General features: G+C 46.0%; 1 protein-coding gene and 1 long non-coding RNA gene across 3 annotated transcripts in view; one reads left to right on the top strand and one right to left on the bottom strand.

The window, feature by feature from the left end:
• The window catches only part of LOC132437579 (uncharacterized), a 32,832-nt gene extending 22,726 nt beyond the window's left edge, over positions 1–10,106 (bottom strand). Inside the window, exons 1-3 of one of the 2 annotated variants that reach the window (XR_009522090.1) lie at positions 9,932–10,106; positions 8,549–8,640; positions 4,243–4,404 (exon numbers count right to left, since the gene is read on the bottom strand). This is a non-coding gene — a long non-coding RNA (uncharacterized lncRNA). Of the gene's footprint in view, positions 1–4,242; positions 4,405–8,548; positions 8,641–9,931 lie in introns of those variants that run through there. The other variant, XR_009522091.1, reaches the window with a different exon arrangement.
• A 101-nt stretch (positions 10,107–10,207) lies between these two features.
• RAB5IF (RAB5 interacting factor) lies at positions 10,208–19,357 on the top strand. Its single transcript, XM_060030842.1, has 4 exons — positions 10,208–10,516; positions 12,324–12,427; positions 17,649–17,778; positions 18,976–19,357. Exons 1-4 carry the CDS (start codon positions 10,403–10,405, stop codon positions 19,015–19,017), a joined length of 390 nt encoding a protein of 129 aa, XP_059886825.1. The 5' UTR covers positions 10,208–10,402; the 3' UTR covers positions 19,018–19,357.
• The last annotated feature ends 69 nt before the right edge of the window (positions 19,358–19,426 follow it).

The raw sequence follows: 19,426 nt of genomic DNA, 5'->3' as shown, positions 1-19,426 counted from the left end.
ATTTCCTGGGCCTCACGAGTATTCCACATCCTCTCCATCACAGTGTGCAGGGGGCATACGTATCCCAAGCTGGACCAGTCTTCCTTTGCGTCAGCAGTCAAGCTTTGGGGTTGCTAAGTGGTAAGGGAACTTAGTGAGCTGGTACCTTTGTCTCCCCCTCTTCTAATGAGGAAGGAGCATGACTACAGTATGAAGCCGGCACAGAAAGAAGCAGAGATGTTATATGGATACTCTAGACATGTCTGAAACCAGTACCGTCTCTGGACTTCCCTATTATGTAAGCTAGTAAATTCCCCTTTTTGCTTAAGCTAGCTGTGGTAGCATTTCTGTTGAAATGACTGTACATTGTAATTGCAGCCCAAACATCTCTTTTTAACTTCTGTTCACACAAACATTCACAGAAAAGAAAAAAATGAGAGGGCTTCCCTGGTGGCGCAGTGGTTAAGAATCCGCCTGCCAGTGCAGGGGACACAGGTTCGAGCCCTGGTCCAGGAAGATCCCACGTGCCGTGGAGCAACTAAGCCCGTGCGCCACAACTACGGAAGCCTGCGCACCCAGAGCCCATGCGCCGCAACGAGAAGCCACCACTATGAGAAGCCCACGCACCGCGATGAAGAGTAGCCCCTGCTCGCCGCAATTAGAGGAAGCCCACGTGCAGCAACGACCCAATGCAGCCAAAAATAAATTTAAAAAATGAGATACTCTTCTCATAGGTAAAGAAACTGGGGATTTGTTAAGTTACTTGCCTGAACTTACACAGCCAGTACTAAGTGGAACTAGGATGTGAATTCCAGTCTGTCTTGCTTTAAGGTCACCCTAAGGTCTGTCCCTCTCTTATATAAACTAGTGATAGGCAGTTCACTGCCTACTGGCATCCAGCTATCTAACATGGTTTCGGCTAAGCACTAGAAGTTTCCTCCATTGAACCAAATTGGCTTCTTTCTGATTTCTCCCCAGTACCCTGGATGGAGGATATTGACTCTCTCCCACAGGTCACTCTCCTTTAGGAATTTGGAGATGCAGCCTCCCTGCTCAAGTTCCCAGATTAGAGTGCCCCAGGCTCCTTTAGCCATTCATCCGGGGTCCTGGTTTTCCCACTCCCTCCGTCAGTATCCCTCAAGCTGGACACTTGGCCCTGGGGTTTGGCAGAACAGGAACATGCTGGAAGGGCTCTTCAAAACAAGAGTGACACTCATTTTACATGTGGAAAGTGAGTACTAATATTCCCCTAAAAGGGGCAGTGATTTGGATGGTTCAGCTGCCTCAGGAGAGATGGCTTCTTACAAATACTTTTCAAAGAACTGAAAATAAAAGTATCTTCTGTAACCAGCTTCAGACTGATGAGCCCTGGAGTGAGCAAGCACTCTAGATAATGAAAGGTGACAGGGACAGTGTGGCTAGGGCCCCTCTCCTCTGAAGCTAGGAATGTTATATAAGGACATCTGCCTGTTCTGTAACACTCTCATTTAGGAAATAGCTTTTTAAAGGCATTTCTGCTCCTTAGTCTGAGTACCTGTGGTTGGGTTGGCTGATTCTCTGTCTATGTCCCTATTCTTCACAAGGGGGCCATGATGATGCTTCAAGTCCTTAGTTGTCAATGTGACCTTAGGCCCTGTGTCCAGTAGTAAAGGAAAAGGAAAAGTGGTAATGATGAGGGTGGGGGGTATGCCTTTAGACTGATAGTCAAGGAAGGCCTCTTCCTTTCCACTGTTTTTGGGACTGGTGATTTCTCCACGGACCTCCAGCCTCACGGACCCCACTGGGAAACTTTTCCCCAACTCAGCCCCATGAATAAGAATCCCTAGGGAGGGCTTCCCTGGTGGCACAGTGGTTAAGAATCTGCCTGCTAATGCAGGGGACACAGGTTCGAGCCCTAGTCCGGGAAGATCCCACATGCCGCGGAGCAACTAAGTCTGTGCGCCACAGCTACTGAGCCTGTGCTCTAGAGCCCGTGAGCCACAACTACTGAGCCTGCGTGCCACAACTACTGAAGACTGTGCGCCTAGAGCCCGTGCTCCGCAACAAGAGAAGCCACGACAATGAGAAGCCTGTGCACCGCAATGAAAAGTAGGCCCCGCTCACCGCAACTAGAGAAAGCCCGCGCCCAGCAACAGACCCAACACAGCCATAAATAAATAAATAAATAAATTTTATTTTTTAAAAAAGAAGAAATATAGCAACACTCTGTAATAAGACATTCATTTTTATATATATATATATATATATATATATATATATATATAAAGAATCCCTAGGGATTCAGGACTCTGGATTATTTATTTATTTATTTATTTTTATTTATTTAGGCTGCGCCGGGTCTTAGTTGCAGCACACAGGATCTTTAGTTGCGGCATGCGGACTTCTTAGTTGCAGCATGCATGTGGGATCTAGTTCCCCGACCAGGATTGAACCCAGGCCCCCTGCATTGGGAGCACAGAGTCTTACCCATTGACCACCAGGGAAGTCCCTGGATTTTAAAACTACACTCTAGGGACTTCCCTGGTGGCACAGTGGTTAAGACTCTGTGCTCCCAATGCTGTGGGAGGGGGCAGGGAGGGTTCAATCCCTGGTCAGGGAACTAGATCCCGCACGCTGCAAAGATGATCCCGTGTGCTGCAACTAAGACCTGGCACAGCCAAATAAATAAATAAATAAATGTTTTTTAAAAAAAATCACTTGCCCAATACCACACAGCTTTTAAGTGGGAGAACTGGGACTAATTACCCAGAGAAGTAGTTCTCATGCATCAGGAGAGCTTACAAAAATGCAAATTCCCAGACCTTACCCCCAGAGAGTCCAGGACACTGACTTATCCCCAGGAAACTGCTGGGTTGGGAAGATAGCACCTCATCTTTCAAAGTTACAAGGTGAGAGGAAGACTACCACCAAGTAGTCCCCCAAGACCATTTGACTTCCCTCGGCTCCTAGGAGTTTATAGTGTCCTAAAGATCAAGTGTAGCCTTCCTGAGGTTGTCATTTTAATTACATAAGTAGTCAACATTCACTATAGAAAAATTTTAAGTAAAGGTACAGTAGTCCTTTTACTTTCCACAGTTTCAGTTACCCATGGTCAACCTCAGTACAAAAATATTAACTGGAAAGTTCCAGAAATAAACAGTTCATAAGTTTTAAATTGCATGCTGTTCTGAGTAGCATAATGAAATCTCCCACCCTCCGGGCCGGGAACGTGAATCATCCCTTTGTTCCACTTATCCATGCTGTATGTGCTCCCCACCCCGCCTATTACTCACTTAGGAGCCTGCTCTGTTATCAGATCCAGTGTTGTTATACTTCAGTGCTTGTGATCAAGTAACCCTTATTTTACTTAATCATGGCCCCAAAATGCAAGAGTAGTGATGCTGGCGATTCAGATATTCTCTTACTGTGCCCCTAACTTATAAACTTTATCATAGGTACGTACACATAGGAAAAAACATAGTATACATAGGATTTACTACTATCCATGGTTTCATGCATCCACTGAGGGTCCTGGAACATGTACCCTGTGGATAAAGGAGGGACTACTGTAAAAGGAGAGGAGTTCAGTATAGTGACTGAGAGCCAGCCAGCTTTTGGAGACAAATGTATGAAAAACATTTAGTAGAGTTGGGACCTGGTAAGGGCTCAATAATGCTAGTAAAATATTTCTTGTGAGCAAAAAGAAGAGGGCTGGGGCTTCCCTGGTGGTGCAGTGGTTGACAGTCCGCCTGCCGATGCAGGGGACACAGGTTCGTGCCCCGGTCCGGGAAGATCCCACATGCTGCAGAGCGGCTGGGCCCGTGAGCCATGGCTGCTGAGCCTGCGCGTCTGGAGCCTGTGCTCCGCAATGGGAGAGGCCACAACAGTGAGAGGCCCACGTACCACAAAAAAAAAAAAAAAAAGAAGAGGACCAGCATACAACTCAGACCTCTACTCCACAACCAGTGCTCTTTCCACAACGCCTTGGTTTTCCCCCACATGGCTCCTGATTTCTGTGATTCCATCTATCTCTGTCTGAGGCCACAATCTTACCCCTCAGAGCACATCTTCCTCCAAACCCTGCTATAGGCAGCTGGCAGTGTTATAGGGGCATTCAACTAGAAGGGACACCCTCAGGCCCAAGACTGACATCATATGTTTAACTGGTGCTAAAAAGCCCCAAACTCACAAAGGCAACATTTCTACTTCCAAATCTGTCTCTCCCGCTTCCAAATCTGACTCTTCATTAAGTTCTTTTCCATCTTAGACCACCCAAGACGTTTATTTTAACCAGATGGATGCACTGGGTTTCAGCCAAATTCCCCACTTCCTAAGATAAGGAAAGCTTTGGGTAAAAGCAGAAAGGGAACACGTCTCAGTCCCATGAATATCTTCTCGGCAAGGGCTTTCCAGGCTGCCAGCTTGGCTCTGTCTGCTCCTAGAAAGCTAAGAGGAGGGACACAGATGAGGTTTCAGATGGCTGTTGGACCTCTAACTTTGCTGTGTGACCTTGGGCAGGATCTAAGCACCCTTCCAAATACAACTTTCTGTGACACTCTCCTCTCCTCCCATGTAAACCCAAACTTACAGAATCTTGGAGTTAAAGAGCAGAGCTTCAAAATATGATACAATATGACATATAAAGAATTAACTTTTGCGGGGCGGGGGGAGGCGGAGAAATAAAGTTAGCTCTGTTTGCAGGTACGATCGGGTATGTAGAAAACCCTAATGATTCCACACAAAAAACTGCTGAACTAACAAATGGATTCAGCAAAGGTGCAGGATACAAAAATCAGCACCCAAAAAGCAACTCTGTTTCTGCAATGAAAAATCTGAAAAGGAAAATAAGAAAACAATTCCATTTACAATAGCATCAAAAAGAGTAAAATACTTAGGAATTAACCAAGGAAGTGAAAGACTTATATGTCGAAAACTACAAAACATCACTGAATGAAATTAAAGAACATACAAATAAATAGAAAAACATTTCATGCTCATGGATTAGAAGACTTGATATTGTTACTACCAACGCAATCTACAGATTCACCGCAATCTCTATCAAAATCCCAATAACTTTTTTTTTTCAGAAATAGAAAAACTCATTCTAAAATTCATATGGAGTCTCTAGGGATCCCCAAAACAATCTTGAAAAATAAGAACAAAGTTGGAGGACTCACGTTTCCTGATTTCAAAGCTTACTACAAAGCTACAGTAATCAAAAGAGTGGTACTGGCATAAAGACAGACAAACAGACCAATGGAATAAAAGAGACAGCCCTGAAATAAACCCTTGCATATATGGTCAAATGATGGTGTAAAAAAACATTCAATGGGGAAAGTAGAGTCTTTAACAAATGGTGCTGGGAAAACTGGATATCCACATGTTGAAAGAATGAAGGTGGACCCTTACCAAACACCATATAAAAAAATTAACTCAAAATGAATCAAAGACCTAAACATAAGAGCTAAAACTATAAAACACTTAGAACATGGAAAAACTTGACAACATTGGACTTGACAATGATTTCTTGAATGTGGCACCAAAGGCACAGGAAACAACAACAAAAACTTAGACAAATTTCACTTCATTAAAATTTAAAACTTTTCTATATGAAAGGACACTATCAACAGAGTAAAACGGCAACCCACAGGACAGAGAAGGTATTTGCAAATTACATATATGATAAGGGATTAATATCTAGAATATACACAGAACTCCTAAAACTCAACAACAAAAAACCAAAAGACTAGACTCAAAAACAGGTAAAGGTCTGGAATAGACATTTCTCCAAAAGAGATATACAAATGGTCAGCAAGCACGTGAAAAGATGCTCAACATCACTAATCATTAGGGAAATGCAAATCAAAAACAATGAGTTACCACTTCACACCCATTAGGTTGGCTGTTAAAAGAAAAAAAAAAAAAACAGAAAACAAGTGTTGATGAGGATGTGGAGAAATTGGAACTCTTGTGCACTGTTGGAATGTAAAATGGTGCAACTGCTATGGAAAACGGTATGGCTATTCCTCAAAAAATTAAAAACAGTATTATCATATGATCCAGCAATTCCATTCTGGGTATATACCCAAAAGAACTGAAAGCGGAGACATGAACAGATATTTGTACACCGTTGTTCACTGTAGCGTTATTCACAATAGCAAAAAGGTGGAAGCAGCCCAAGTGTCCCTTAACAGATGAATAGATAAATAAAATGTATATACCGTGGACATTTAACAAAGCTATTATTCAGCCTTACAAAGGAAGGAAATTCTGACATGCTATGACATAGATGAACCTTGAAGATGGTGTACTAAGTGAAATAAGCCAATTAGAAAAAGACAACACTGTGATTACAGTCTTATGAGGAACTTAGTCAAATTCAGAGACAGAAAGTAGAATGGTAATTGCCAGGTGCTGAGGGGAGGGGAGAACGGGGAGTTAATAGTTTAATGGGCACCAAGATTCAGTTTTGTAAGATGAAAGTGTTCTGAAAATGGATAGTAGTGATAGCCACACTACAAAGTAAATGTACTTCACTGTGTCACAGAACTATAGACTTAAAAATAGCAAATTTTGTTATGTATATTTTATAGCAAAATTTTTAAATTTTTTTAAGTTTTAAAAAAGAATTAACTTCTATTATTTTAATAAAAGTTTAATAATTAACAATAAATTTATTATTTAAATTTATTTAATAATAAAATCATTAAATTTAATAATTATTAATAATTATCATTATTTATTATAAGTTTTATTCCAATTTTCTCCATCTTCACTGCCCCCACCAAATTTCACCTGGGTAACTTTAAGTCTTTAAACTAGTCTCCCGGGGCTTCCCTGGTGGCGCAGTGGTTAAGAATCTGCCTGCCAATGCAAGGGACATGGGTTCGAGCTCTGGTCCGGGAAGATCCCACATGCCGCAGAGCAACGAAGCCCGGGCGCCACAACTACTGAGGCCCGCGCGCCTAGAGCCCGAGCTACGCAACGAGACGCCACTGCAATAAGCCCGTGCACCACAGTGAAGAGTAGCGCCCCCCTCGCCGCAACTAGAGAAGGCCTGCGCAGTAACAAAGACCCAACGCAGCCAATAAAAAGAGGAAAAAAAAAAATCTTATCTAAAAACTAGTCTCCCACTGTGATCCAGTCCTTCAACTAGCAGCCAGGGTGATCTTGTCAAGATGCAAACCTGAAAAGAAAAGTGTTCCCTGCTAAAATCCTTTCTGTGGCTTCCTCCACGCTTGGGATAAAAACAAATTCTTCGGGCTTCCCTGGTGGCGCAGTGGTTGAGAGTCCGCCTGCAGATGCAGGGGACACGGGATTGTGCCCCGGTCCGGGAAGATCCCACATGCCGCGGAGCGGCTGGGCCCGTGAGCCATGGCCGCTGAGCCTGCGCGTCCGGAGCCTGTGCTCCGCAACGGGAGGGGCCACAACAGTAAGAGGCCCACGTACCAAAAACAAATTCTTCATGGCCATCATCAAAAAGACAAGAAATAACAAATACCGGCGTGGTTGTGGAAAAAAGGGAATCCTTGTGCACTGTTGGTGGGATTGTAAATTGGTACAGTCACTGTGGAAAACACTGTAGAGGATACTTAAAAAATTAAAAATAGAACTACCATACAATCCAGCAATTCCACTTCTGAGAATATACCCAAAGGAAATGAAAACACGAACTCAAAAAGATATCTGCACCCCCATTTTCATAGCAATATTATGTACAATGGCCAAGACATGAAAACAACCTAAGTGTCCATCGATGGATGAATGGATAAAGAAGTTGTGAGATACATACATACAAACATACACGAATATTATTCAGCCATAAAAAAGAGAACATCCTACCGTTTGCCACATCATGGATGGACCTTGAAGGCATTATGCTAAGTGAAATAAGTCAGACAGAGAAAGCCAAATACTGTATGACCTCACTTACATGTGGAATCTTTTAAAAGTATAATAAAAATTTAAAAACTCATAGCAAAAGCGATCAGACTTGTGGTTATCAGAGGCAGAGGGTGAGGGGAGCCCTGGGAAGTGGAGAAAGGTGGTCCAAAGATACAGACTTTCAATTGTAAGATAAGTAAGTACTAGGGATATATCATACAACATGATGACTGTAGCTAACACTCTGCCATACAATGTATAGGAAAGTTAAGAGAGTAAATCCTAAGAGTTCTCAGGACAGGAGAATGTTTTTTCCTTTTTCAGATTCTTCTTTCTTTTCTTTTTATTGTATCTATCTGAGAAGGTGGAGGTTAGCTGATCCTACTGTGGTAATCATTTCACAATATATGTAAGTCAAACTATCATGCTGTAGACCTTAAACTTATACAGTGATGAACATCAATTATTTTTCTATACCACTGGAAAAAATTATTCAGCATGATTCTCCTAGTCCTTCTCCAACTTGTGGCTTTATACCTCACCATTAGCCGACATGGTTTCAACTCCTGGAATGCCCTCTTCCCTTCCCCTCCCTCTCCCTCTTCTTAATTCCTATTCTTCCCTCAGAGTTCAGTCTTCCCTAACCCCCAGATCAAATTCCCCATTACAAACCTTTGCCACCAGACCCAGCAGACTAAAAACTTACCTCTTCTGTCTTTGACTCCAGTCTAGGTATTTTCCCAACATTCTATGACAGAATGATCTGTCTGTCTCCAGCACTGCATGCCACCAGGGAGTCTATAAAAAATAGGCTTTATATCAGTGGTGCACATCCAAACTGGAGTGAGCTGGTTAGGCTTTACCACAGTTTTGCATATGGGAGAGAAACTGTTCAGAGAAGGGAGGGCTGATAAGAACAAGATCCATGGGAAAGTTAGTACTAAAGTTGTACGTCCATGTCAGGTATATGGCTGTCCCACCAGGTCCAAACAAAGTAATGTCTGTTGAAGTGTGTATCATCTTTGGGGTCCAGCCCCACTCAACCTACTGAAACAGGATCTTGGGATTGGGTTGTGGGAGAAAACAACAGCTATGGTATTCTGAAAAAGTTTTCTAGGAGATACCATTGTTCACCTAAGGTGGAGAACTACACCTGAATGTTGACAGGTATGCAAAGGATGTTCTGACCTTATAGATATTCCTTAAGACTTTAAGTGTAAGAGTGCGGATTTAAAAAAAAAAAAAAAAAAAAAAAGGGCGGATTTTCTTTTTTTTTTGGGCTTGCCGCCCAGCTTGCAAGATCTTAGTTCCCTGACCAGGGATTGAACCTGGGGTCATGGCAGTGAAAGTGCGTGGGGCCCCAACCACTGGACCGTCAGGGAACTCCCCAGAGTGCAGATTTTGAAGTCAGACAGACCCAGGTAACAGTCGAGTGATTCTGAGCAAGTTTCTTTGCCTATATAAACCCACCACGTAGGATGATGGGCCTTGCTACATAGCACAGTGCAAATGGCATCACCTGGAGGGCTTACTGAAACGCTGATTATGGACCCCACCCACAGAATTTCTGATTCAGTTAGGTCTGGGATGGGGGTCTCAGAATTTGAATCTCTAATCAAGTTCCCAGGTGATGCAGCTGCTGCTGCTCCACAAACACACTTTGCGAACCACTAACCAAGCCCATAGCGAGGCCACGATAGATGAATACCCAGATCTTCTGATAGCCAATAAAGTACTCTCGCAACTTTACTACCCCGAGGAGCCCTCAGCTGGTTCCAACATGCCATGCAGCCTTAGAAAATCACTTCCCCTTTTTGGATCTCAGGGCTCACATTTGTCAAAAGAGTGTGCTAGGCATGAGGAGACACTAAGTTATTACGGAAAAGAATTAACTCTGTGAACAAGGTCCTACGGGACTTGAAGGGTTAGGGGAGAAAACGAGCAAGGGCTAAATCCTGAGGGGCAACTTGGGGCTTCCGGGGAGCAAGGTTTGGGCTCGAAAGGACGCCTCGGGGAAGGTAGCGCCGCGTTCTGCCCCGCTGCTCGACGGGACAAGCTGTGGTGGATTGGACGACGCTCCTGTCCCAACCTCTGCTTTCGCCTCAGCCACCGTTCTTCAGTCTCCGCAGCACCTCCTCGCGCTCGTGTCGCCGTCCGTACCAAGATTGTCCCTTCCCTCTCACTCTACCGCGGGGCTGGCGGAAGCGTGCCGTCACTTCCCCGCGCGTAGAGCGCTTGCGCCGAAGCGGCGGTTGCTCTTCCGTGTAGACGGCTGTGCGGCCACCGATTGGCTGCGTGGGCACGTCGGCGGGAGGACGCGCGGCGCTGCGTTGTTCCGCCCTGCGCGCTGCTGGTCTCGGCCGAGCTAGCAGAGCTAGGGTGTTCGGGTAAGTGGGGGCAGCCGCAGGCGCGCCGCCGAACCGATCCGCTGAGCCTGTTGCTGCCGCTGCCGCCACCGCCACCGCCACGCCCCGTGCGCCGTGACCCGCGACCCCAGACCCCGACCTCTTTTAGATCGGCCCGCGCGCCCCAGGCCCGGCCCGGGCGGCGCGACGGGAGGATGAGCGGCGGGCGGCGGAAGGAGGAGCCGCCTCAGCCGCTGCTGGCTAACGGGGCCCTCAAAGTCTCCGTCTGGAGCAAGGTGCTACGGAGCGACGCGGCCTGGGAGGACAAGGTGCGGTGGGGCCTGGCGAGGGCGCACGTTAGAGGACCCGGCTGGGACTCGGGGACGAATGGACAGGCCCGAGCCTGCCCCTGCCCCCGCCCCCGTCCGGGCGCTGCCGAGTGTTCGGGGTGGTGGGGCGGGTGGCCCAAGGGTGTCGGGGCGAACTCGGAGGGCCCGGCTGTCGGGCTCCGGGCTCACTACGGAGTGGCCTAAGAGTGAAGTCGCCCGGGTCACGCGGGAAGCAGCAAGGAGGGGGCGGAGCAGTTGCCCCCCCGCGGGCAGGTCGGGTGCCTGAACGGCGAGAGCGAGCTGAATTCGATTCGATCTCCGCCTTTTACTCCCAGTAGGATCTTGAGTAAGTGACTTACCTTGTCGAATTAACAACTTACCACCGTGGTTAGCACGAACAGTAACGGTAACAGACTTCTACTGAGTGCTTGCTGTGTGTTGGGCGCCCTCTGTGCGTCATCTCACTCAAGTCTCCGAACAACTCTGAAGTCGGGTACCGTGGTGCGGTAAAGCGTTTAGCACATGGTGAGGCTCACTAAAGGTGAGCTGTCAGTGCTTTTCTGTTGAATGAGAAAACAGAATAAGTGTGAGAGTTGAGAGGGGAGAATGAGACCACCTTTCAGGGGTGAGTGTGGTGTGTGTGTGTGTGTATACACGCGAGGGAGTGGGGGAGAAACCACCAAATGTGTGTGAGGAATGGTTGGGGGACTTCAAGATGTCCTTACTGGTCACACGCATTCAGAAGATCTGAGTGTAAGCACTTCCCCAACTCTGCTCCATCGCGTGGAAGGAACCATCACAAATAGCTTGATTCCAGTTGGCCTGAAAAGAATGTTAGATTTGCAGTCTTTCCCCCCCCCCTTTTATTTTTTTGGACTGATGAAGTAGTTTTTCATCAGTTACTTTCATCAGAAGTAGTTTTCCCTAGAGTTCCTGTAAAGGGGGGGGATGGGAGGTACTTCCTGAAGGTGCCCTTGTCCTGCCCCCAGTGCTGCCCAGCTCTTGTAAAATCTTTCTGATTTGCTGTGTCATTTCTTTCCTTTTTTGTGTAAGGACTGGTTTCTGCAGTCCAGGGCAGGTCAGAAACCTGAGTCTTCCGTGTTCTTGTATGAAAATTGGATATGCAGGCACCTGCCTCCTGCACTTTTTTTTTTTTTTTTTTTTTGCGTTACGCGGGCCTCTCACTGCTGTGGCCTCTCCCAATGCGGACGCGCAGGCTCAGCGGCCATGGCTCACGGGCCCAGCCGCTCCGCGGCATGTGGGATCTTCCCGGACCGGGGCACGAACCCGTGTCCCCTGCATCGGCAGGCGGACTCTCAACCACTGCGCCACCAGGGAAGCCCCCTCCTGTACTTTTGTTTCTAATCTCTTTTCTCTTTTGTGACTTACTCAAAATTCAGAGTGTGGGAAGGTGGTACTGAATTGGTTAACAGTCAGCCCTTCTGCTTGTGGATAGTCTGTTCTTGTCTCTCCAGGTCAGATAACTAACTGGCCAGTAGCTCAGTTATTATCACAGCAATTTCATTTTTGTAGCTTCTGAAAAAATTAAGTAAATGATTTTTCTAAAAATTTTTATGTAGAGCACAACGCCCTGGAAGCCATCACTTAAGATAACTAAATACATCATTTTTTAACCACATTTTAGTATAAGAAGATGTGGAGATTCAAGAACTGTATACCGTTGCTTTTGGGGAAAATTCCTCTGGAAGATGAGTTTAGCAGAAAGCTTTTCTGTTCCTCACCTATCACAAGAGGCTCTCTTGTGGCACCCACTCCAGATTATGCACACATTCTCTCTTTTCTACAGGATGAATTTTTAGATGTGATCTACTGGTTCCGACAGATCATTGCTGTGGTCCTAGGTGTCATTTGGGGAGTGTTACCATTGCGAGGTTTCTTGGGAATAGCAGGGTAAGTCTTGGGTTTTTTGTTTTGTTTTTTTTCCCTGTGTGTGTGTGTGTGTGTGTGTGTGTGTGTGTGTGTAATGACTAAATCAAAAAACTGGCCCCATGATGGCACTCCTGGGTCTGATACAGCACTCGTCAGTTCCACAGGCTTGGGAGCAGCTTGGGTCAGGCATGTTACCTTTATGAAGATCCAGGTTAGTTTATTCATTCATGGGTCCTTAGTGACCTCATGCAAGAGGTTGCCATATTGCCTGTTGGCAGCAGGCATCTAGTTCTGACACGACCTTTGTTGTCTGTGGAAGTTTGGAAAGTGAAAGAGCTTCTGATACTTGATGACCACTCCCTTGTGCACTGTGCTGGATGTCCAGAATCTTGGACTTGGCAGAAGTTGTTTTAGGTCCCTCCTTTTTTTTTGGCCGCGTCTTGCAGCATGCGGGATCTTTAGTTCCCTGAACAGGGATGGAACCCATGCCCCCTGCAGTGGAAGCGTGGAGTCCTAACCACTGGACCGCCTGGGAAGTCCCAGGTGCCTACATTTTAAAGGCAGTGAAGAAGTAGAGATTAAGCCCTCAGTTTTTTATTGTGTGCCTGTGGCAGCAGTTGACACGAGCTCCCAGTCGTGGCTCAGCTTGTTAACCAGTCACTGAGAGCAAGTCCAAATGCCCGCCAGGTTGAATTAATAGGATTTGTGGAAATTGTGTTTTTCTTTTTTTTTTAAATGTATTTATTTTATTTTATTATATTTTATTTATTTTTGGCTGCATCGGGTCTTAGTTGCGGCACACAGGATCTTTATTGAGTAATGTGGGATCTTTTGTTGTGGTGCGCGGGCTCTTCATTGTGGCGTGCAGGTTTTCTCTTCTCTAGTTGTGGCACGCAGGCTTCAGAGCATGTGAGCTCTGTAGTTTGTGGTACGTGGGCTCTCGTGTTGAGGCGCACAAGCTTAGTAGTTGTGGCGTGCGGGCTTAGTTGCCCCATGGCATGTATCGGGATCTTAGTTCCCCAACCAGCGATTGAACCCAAATTCCCTGCATTATAAGGTGGATTCTTTACCGCTGGATCACCAGGGAAGTCCCGGAATTGTCTTAGGATAGGAGTTGTGGGCAAGTTATAGTAGAAATAGACAGGCAGGCCTCTGGGAATACAAACTGTCATACTCACCCATGGAAAATCACATATATTATTTTAACCATGATCACATACATCTCTTATTCCTTACTCTGGGGTGAAAAGTGTGAAACAGTTTCAAACTTCTTTGAGTTGCCTGTTTTTTCAGAAGATAACCCAGAAGGAATGTACAGTTCCCTCTCCTAACTAAAGAGTTGTTGTTGTTGTATTTATGTATGTATGTATATATGTATGTATGTATGTATGGCTGCATCGGGTCTTCGTTGTTGAGCGCAGGCTTAGTTGTGGTGAGAGGGGGCTACTCTTCATTGCGGTGCGCAGGCTTCTCATTGCAGTGGCTACTCTTGTTGTGGAGCACAGGCTGTAGGCATGCGGGCTTCAGTAGTTGTGGTACACGGGCTCAGTAGTTGTGTCTCGAGGGCTCTAGAGTGCAGGCTCCGTAGTTGTGGTGCATGGGGCTTAGTTGCTCCGCGGCATGTGGGATCTTCCCAGACCAGGGCTCGAACCTGTGTCCCCTGCATTGGTAGGCAGATCCTTAACCATTGCGCCACCAGGGAAGTCCCTAAAGAGGTTTTCGATTTATGATGCTGATCAAAGCATTTGTCCAAGGAAACCGTAAGAGTTTATCCTCTCACTGACTTTGACAGAGTGGACATTTGATGAGGACTCATTGAGGGTGATGAGACACGGGCAGGACCTGGTGTTCACAGAGGTCTTCTCAGGGTGGAAATGGTATGTAGATACATTTTTAGAATGTTGGTCACCCAATTTTAGCTTTCTATGAGAAAAAAGGCAGATATAAGGAAAATGCCAGAGAAGGCAGAAGGCAATCTAAAGGCAAAAGGTAGTCAGTCTCCTGTCTTCCCCAGATCACTTTTCTAGGAGAGGATGACACTGGTTCAAATCCCCAGCACCTATCTCGTCTTGTAGGAGTCCTACGGGATTTTTCCGAAGTCACCAATCTGCAAATAATATAGCAAAGACTAGAGCTAGTCTAGTATCCTTCCCACTGTGGCAAATGAGTAAGGCTGCCCAAACAGATTTTTTTTTTTTTTTTGCGGTACGCGGGCCTCTCACTCCTGTGGCCTCTCCCATTGCGGAGCACAGGCTCAGCGGCCACGGCTCACGGGCCCAGCCGCTCCGCGGCATGTGGGATCCTCCCGGACCGGGGCACGAACCCGTGTCCCCCTCATTGGCAGGCGGATTCTCAACCACTGCACCACCAGGGAAGCCCCAGATTTTTAACTTTCTAGAAAGCTCTGGATTCAAGTTCCAGCTCTGCCACTTTCAAGCTACATAATTTGGAGCTCACTTTGTGAGACTCAGTTTCCTCATTAAAATGAGGGCAATAAAGAAGTGCCTTCCTCATGAGACTGATGTGTGAATTAAATGAGGTGATTCAAGTAAACTGCTAAAGGTAGGGCTTAGTACATCATAGGCACTCCATAAGTGGTTCACTGCAGTCATGTGATTAGCTTTACAAAGAGTGATAAAATATGGCTGGCTATTGAGAAAGCAAGAAACAGGGTGTTTGCAGTGAATTCACCTTGGAGTGGCTTACCCATCATGCCACTTTCTCAGGACTGCCTGTTTTCTAGGGTTCAGTCCCACACTGTCCTGCCAGAGCCAGTTTCTCTCCAAAGGAATCCCTTCCCTCCTTTGGTTGGCACCTTTTTCCCAGCTCTTGGAAAGTGCCCAAGGACATTGATTTTTTCCACACACACCCCCTTTCCTCCATCTATCTGACTCAGCTGCCTGGTGCTCAGTTGTGGTGACTGTCTCCTCCCCACTTCCCGCCTTCGCTGCCCTCTGTCTGGACCCCCACTTGACTTCTCTTCATTTCTGGTGTGGGCACCAGCTAGGACCTATTAAGGTAAAGCCATTTCCTTGGGTCTCATTACTTAAAATTTGCCTGGGAACTGAGTGTGATGGTTCTGTTCTGTCTGCCGAGGTTTTACGTAATTGGAGAGGGGTTCTATTCATCCCTTTCTGCCTCTGTCTCTCATAGAGCTTGGCACATGATCAAGAGGTGCTCAGTGAATGCTTGTTAAAATTTTTGAAAAGCTGAAACGAGTTCCCATTGACCCTTGGAAGCAGAGTCATATATTACCTTCCAGCCCTGAAGTCAGTATTTGTTAGATTCGTTATTTTGTTAAGACTGGAGTTTTTAAGATAGAATTGTTAAAAATCCATTTGAGAGTCAGTTTTTTGTTTTTTTTTTTTTTTTGGCTGCCCCATGTGGCATGAAGGATGTTAGTTTCCCCACCAGGAATTGAACCCCTGCCCACCTGCAGTGGAAGCTGGAGTCTCAACTGCTGGACTGCCAGGGAAATCCCCAGTATTTTCATTTCTTTGTCCACCCATTTGCTATGTCATTCTCTCCCGTTTCCAATACAGAATTTATGCCCATCCTTAAAGCTCAGTGTGAGCCTTTCCAGTCCTTTTCCTGACCCCTCCCCCTGGTACACCAGACTTTTAAATGCCTTTGTGTCTGTGAATTCATTTTCTACTTAATGTGTGCCCCTTGGAAGGCAGGGCCTATGTCAGCCCTTTTCTCTCTCCCTGTCATCCTTTATTTATCTCTTTCCCTTATATTTCCCTTTCTCATCTCACTAAGCAACCACCTTACAGCTGGAGACTGTCAGAGTCTCCAGTCACTGTCCAGCCCTAGCTTATTAGCTGAGCCCCAGAGTGACATTGCTAAGTCCTGATAGTAGGCTGTCTAGAGCCACTAACTCAGCCTGTCCAAAATGGAACTCCTGTCAGAGGGAGGTGGCCAGATTGGCTGGGTCCCAAGATTCCTAGTAGACGATCAGGATATGGCCATGACATAGCCAAGCCAAGGACTGTATTTCGTGTGAAATCCAAGAAGAACCATCTGTGCTTCCTGACTCCCTGCTTCTGTTACTGGACCCATGGTTCTCCCAGGTCCTTAGGCTTGAAGCCTTTGGGGATTCTTGCCTCTCCATTCAACCATTTTCCCAGTCCCCGTCCTCAAACTTTATTTGTACTTTATGTCCTGAAACAGGTCTAAACCAGCCTCCCAGCTCCTTTTCCTTCCACTCACGAGAAAGCCCATACTCTTGACTACTCACAAACTAGACTTCCTGGTGTATGTACACCCTGTCTCCTTGTTAACCTTGCACAGACAGCCTCAGGGTCTGTTCCCTGCCCCGCCCCCCCCCCCATATACACTCCTCATCGCCATCATACTGCCCTGCCCTACACCAGCCCACACTTAACTGATAGGAGGAACCTGTTCTCTGCATTTTCTACTGCAGCCTTCAGAAGGGATGTGGCCTAAGGCATACAGTCCCCCATTGGATTAGGTGCCGTAACTGGAAAGATCATAAAAAGAGAGTTTTGATCACTTTATGAATATTACTTTTACATAGAGATCAGTAGAGCAGAGTGATGTGTTACTACTCATGGTATTCTGATTCCTGCATCAGTTAAATCATATGTGATAGGGGTCAAAGACCTTCCTGGAAGTGCTCACAAACCTCTGGTTTCAATTCCACTCTGCCTGCTGTTTCTGGCTCCTAATAGGCGGTGAGCTGAGGGCAGGAACTGTCATGTTCACCTCTGCATCAAGTGCAGTAGCAGACAGTGGACATTCAGAAATTGTCTCCCGTTGGGAATTATGCAGAGGCTGCTTTACTACGCCCTTGCTTGCTCAACTAGGCCATGAAGCAGCAGCTTAACATGTGTTTTCCCCATGCCCCCCCACCCCACCCCCCGAGCTGGAGCTACCTGGAGGCCCATGTCAGGTACTGGACCTATTTGGGGCTGTTCAGCAAGCAGCCTTCTGTCTTACTTCAAGGGGACTTGGAGAACTTATATGTGCTTCATTTTTCTTTTATTTTCTGCTTTTGCTGGTCAGCTAAAAAGAGATGCTCCTTTTTTAAGTCTCTAGCACAACCAAGTGGGCAGCTCCATTGAGGGCCTAGGCGTTTTTATGTATTATTTCATTTGCCTCCGTAATAGAGTTAACTGTGCGACAGCAAGTGCCCTGATAGAGCTGGACCGTGTTGGTGGGAGTTCTCAGTCTTCCAAGCTTACAGTTTATGTTTGGTGCTTGTTCTCCCTTGCTCCAGATTCTGCCTGATCAATGCAGGTGTCCTGTACCTCTACTTCAGCAACTACCTACAGATAGATGAGGAAGAGTATGGCGGCACGTGGGAGCTCACGAAGGAAGGGTTTATGACATCGTTTGCCTTGTTCATGGTATGTGTAGCTGGTAATTTCACAGCAGGTTCTGTCATTTCCTGAGATGCCAGTTATTCAAGGGGAGCCCCTTGACTGAGTTACAGTGTGTGATGTGGGTACCATTTTTCAAGACTCCTGAGGCTGGAGGGCATGTCCTTTCTTGAGTTAATGTCCCAAAAGATGTGGTGTGATACACTGTGTAGTCTCCCTGTGGTGAGCAAATCCAGAGCTCATTGTCAGTTTCTACATCTAATTCTCAACTCTGGCTGCATATTGAAAACTGGAAAACATTTAAAAATATATTCATAACAGCCAAAAAATGCAAACAGCCATCACCCGATGAATGGCTAGATAAAATGTTATATACCCAGACAGTAGAATATTACTTGGCCATAAAGAGGAATGAAGAACTGGTACATGCTACAAGGATGAACCTTGAAAACATTCTGCTGGGTGAAAGAATCCAGACACAAAAGACCACATGTTGTATGATTCCATTTATGTGAAATGTCCAGAATAGGCAGATCCACATGGATAAGAAGTAGATTAATGGTTGCCAGTGGCGGGGGGGAGGGGAAATGGGAAGTAACTGATAATGGGAATAGATGTTGTCTTCAGGGTGACGCAAATGCTCCAAAATGTTTTTACAACTCTGAATATACTAAAAAACCTCTGAATTGTATACTTTAAAAGGGTAAACTTCATGAAATATGAATTATACCTCAAAGTTATTTTTAAACAATTATAGAACCTAGCCCAAACAACGAAATCAGAATCTCTGGGAGGTGGCGCCCAGGCATCTCTCTGTATGTTTTTAAAGAGCCCACGAGATTGCAAAGGCGAGTCAGGTTTGAGAACCTCTGCTTTATTTGATAGGAAGCTGACAGGATATGATGTAGTTTTGTTTTCACGTTTGTTGCTAATGCTAACACTTACTAGCAGTACAGTTTGCTTTACCTGTATCATTTCCACACCTATAACTCTAAGCCCTCGCACGCTGGTCTCTGTTTGGCAAGGGGAGAGACTTGTCCAGGGTCCCTTTGGGAGCACAGGACGGTGGTCCTGGGCTCTATTAGAGACAGCTTGATTTCAGTGCTCTTGCCCCAAGCAGCTTATGCATTGGATAGCCCCCGGGAAGTCCACTGTGCGCACATTCTTAGGATGCTTTTGTTTTGTGGAATGGGAGCCCGTGAACATTGCTTGTTTCCTCTCTAGGTCATTTGGATCATCTTTTACACTGCCATCCACTATGACTGACGGTGCACAGGCCCCACCTGCTCCCTGTCTGGTCCAAAGGACCCTCTTAGTTACACCACAGAAACACGATTGTTGGGGGGCACCCCAGCCACGCGGAACCTGGAAGACCCGTGTTTCCTGGACCGAGAATCAGTGTGTTGGGCGTCAGTGTTTTCTGCAAGGGTTGTGACCTGAAACTTTTTAAAGAACCATCCACCTTTTGGGGAAGCATTTCTGAATTGTCCATCACCAACCGTTTCTTCTTGGATACCATCATGAAACACCTGTTGGCCGATTGGAGCTGTCCTGTAATTTGGTGCACATCTGGATCCGGATGAAACATTAAATTGTCTTCCTTTTCCATCAGGTGTACGGCTTTTAAACTATATCAAACATTGGCATTGCAAGTCTTCTGAAAACAGTATGGCAG

The sequence above is a fragment of the Delphinus delphis genome, chromosome 15 (assembly GCF_949987515.2).
Source record: "Delphinus delphis chromosome 15, mDelDel1.2, whole genome shotgun sequence".
In the NCBI taxonomy this organism is placed as follows: domain Eukaryota; kingdom Metazoa; phylum Chordata; class Mammalia; order Artiodactyla; family Delphinidae; genus Delphinus; species Delphinus delphis.
Note: the sequence above shows the minus strand (reverse complement) of the source record. Positions and strands in the feature narration are given on the sequence as shown.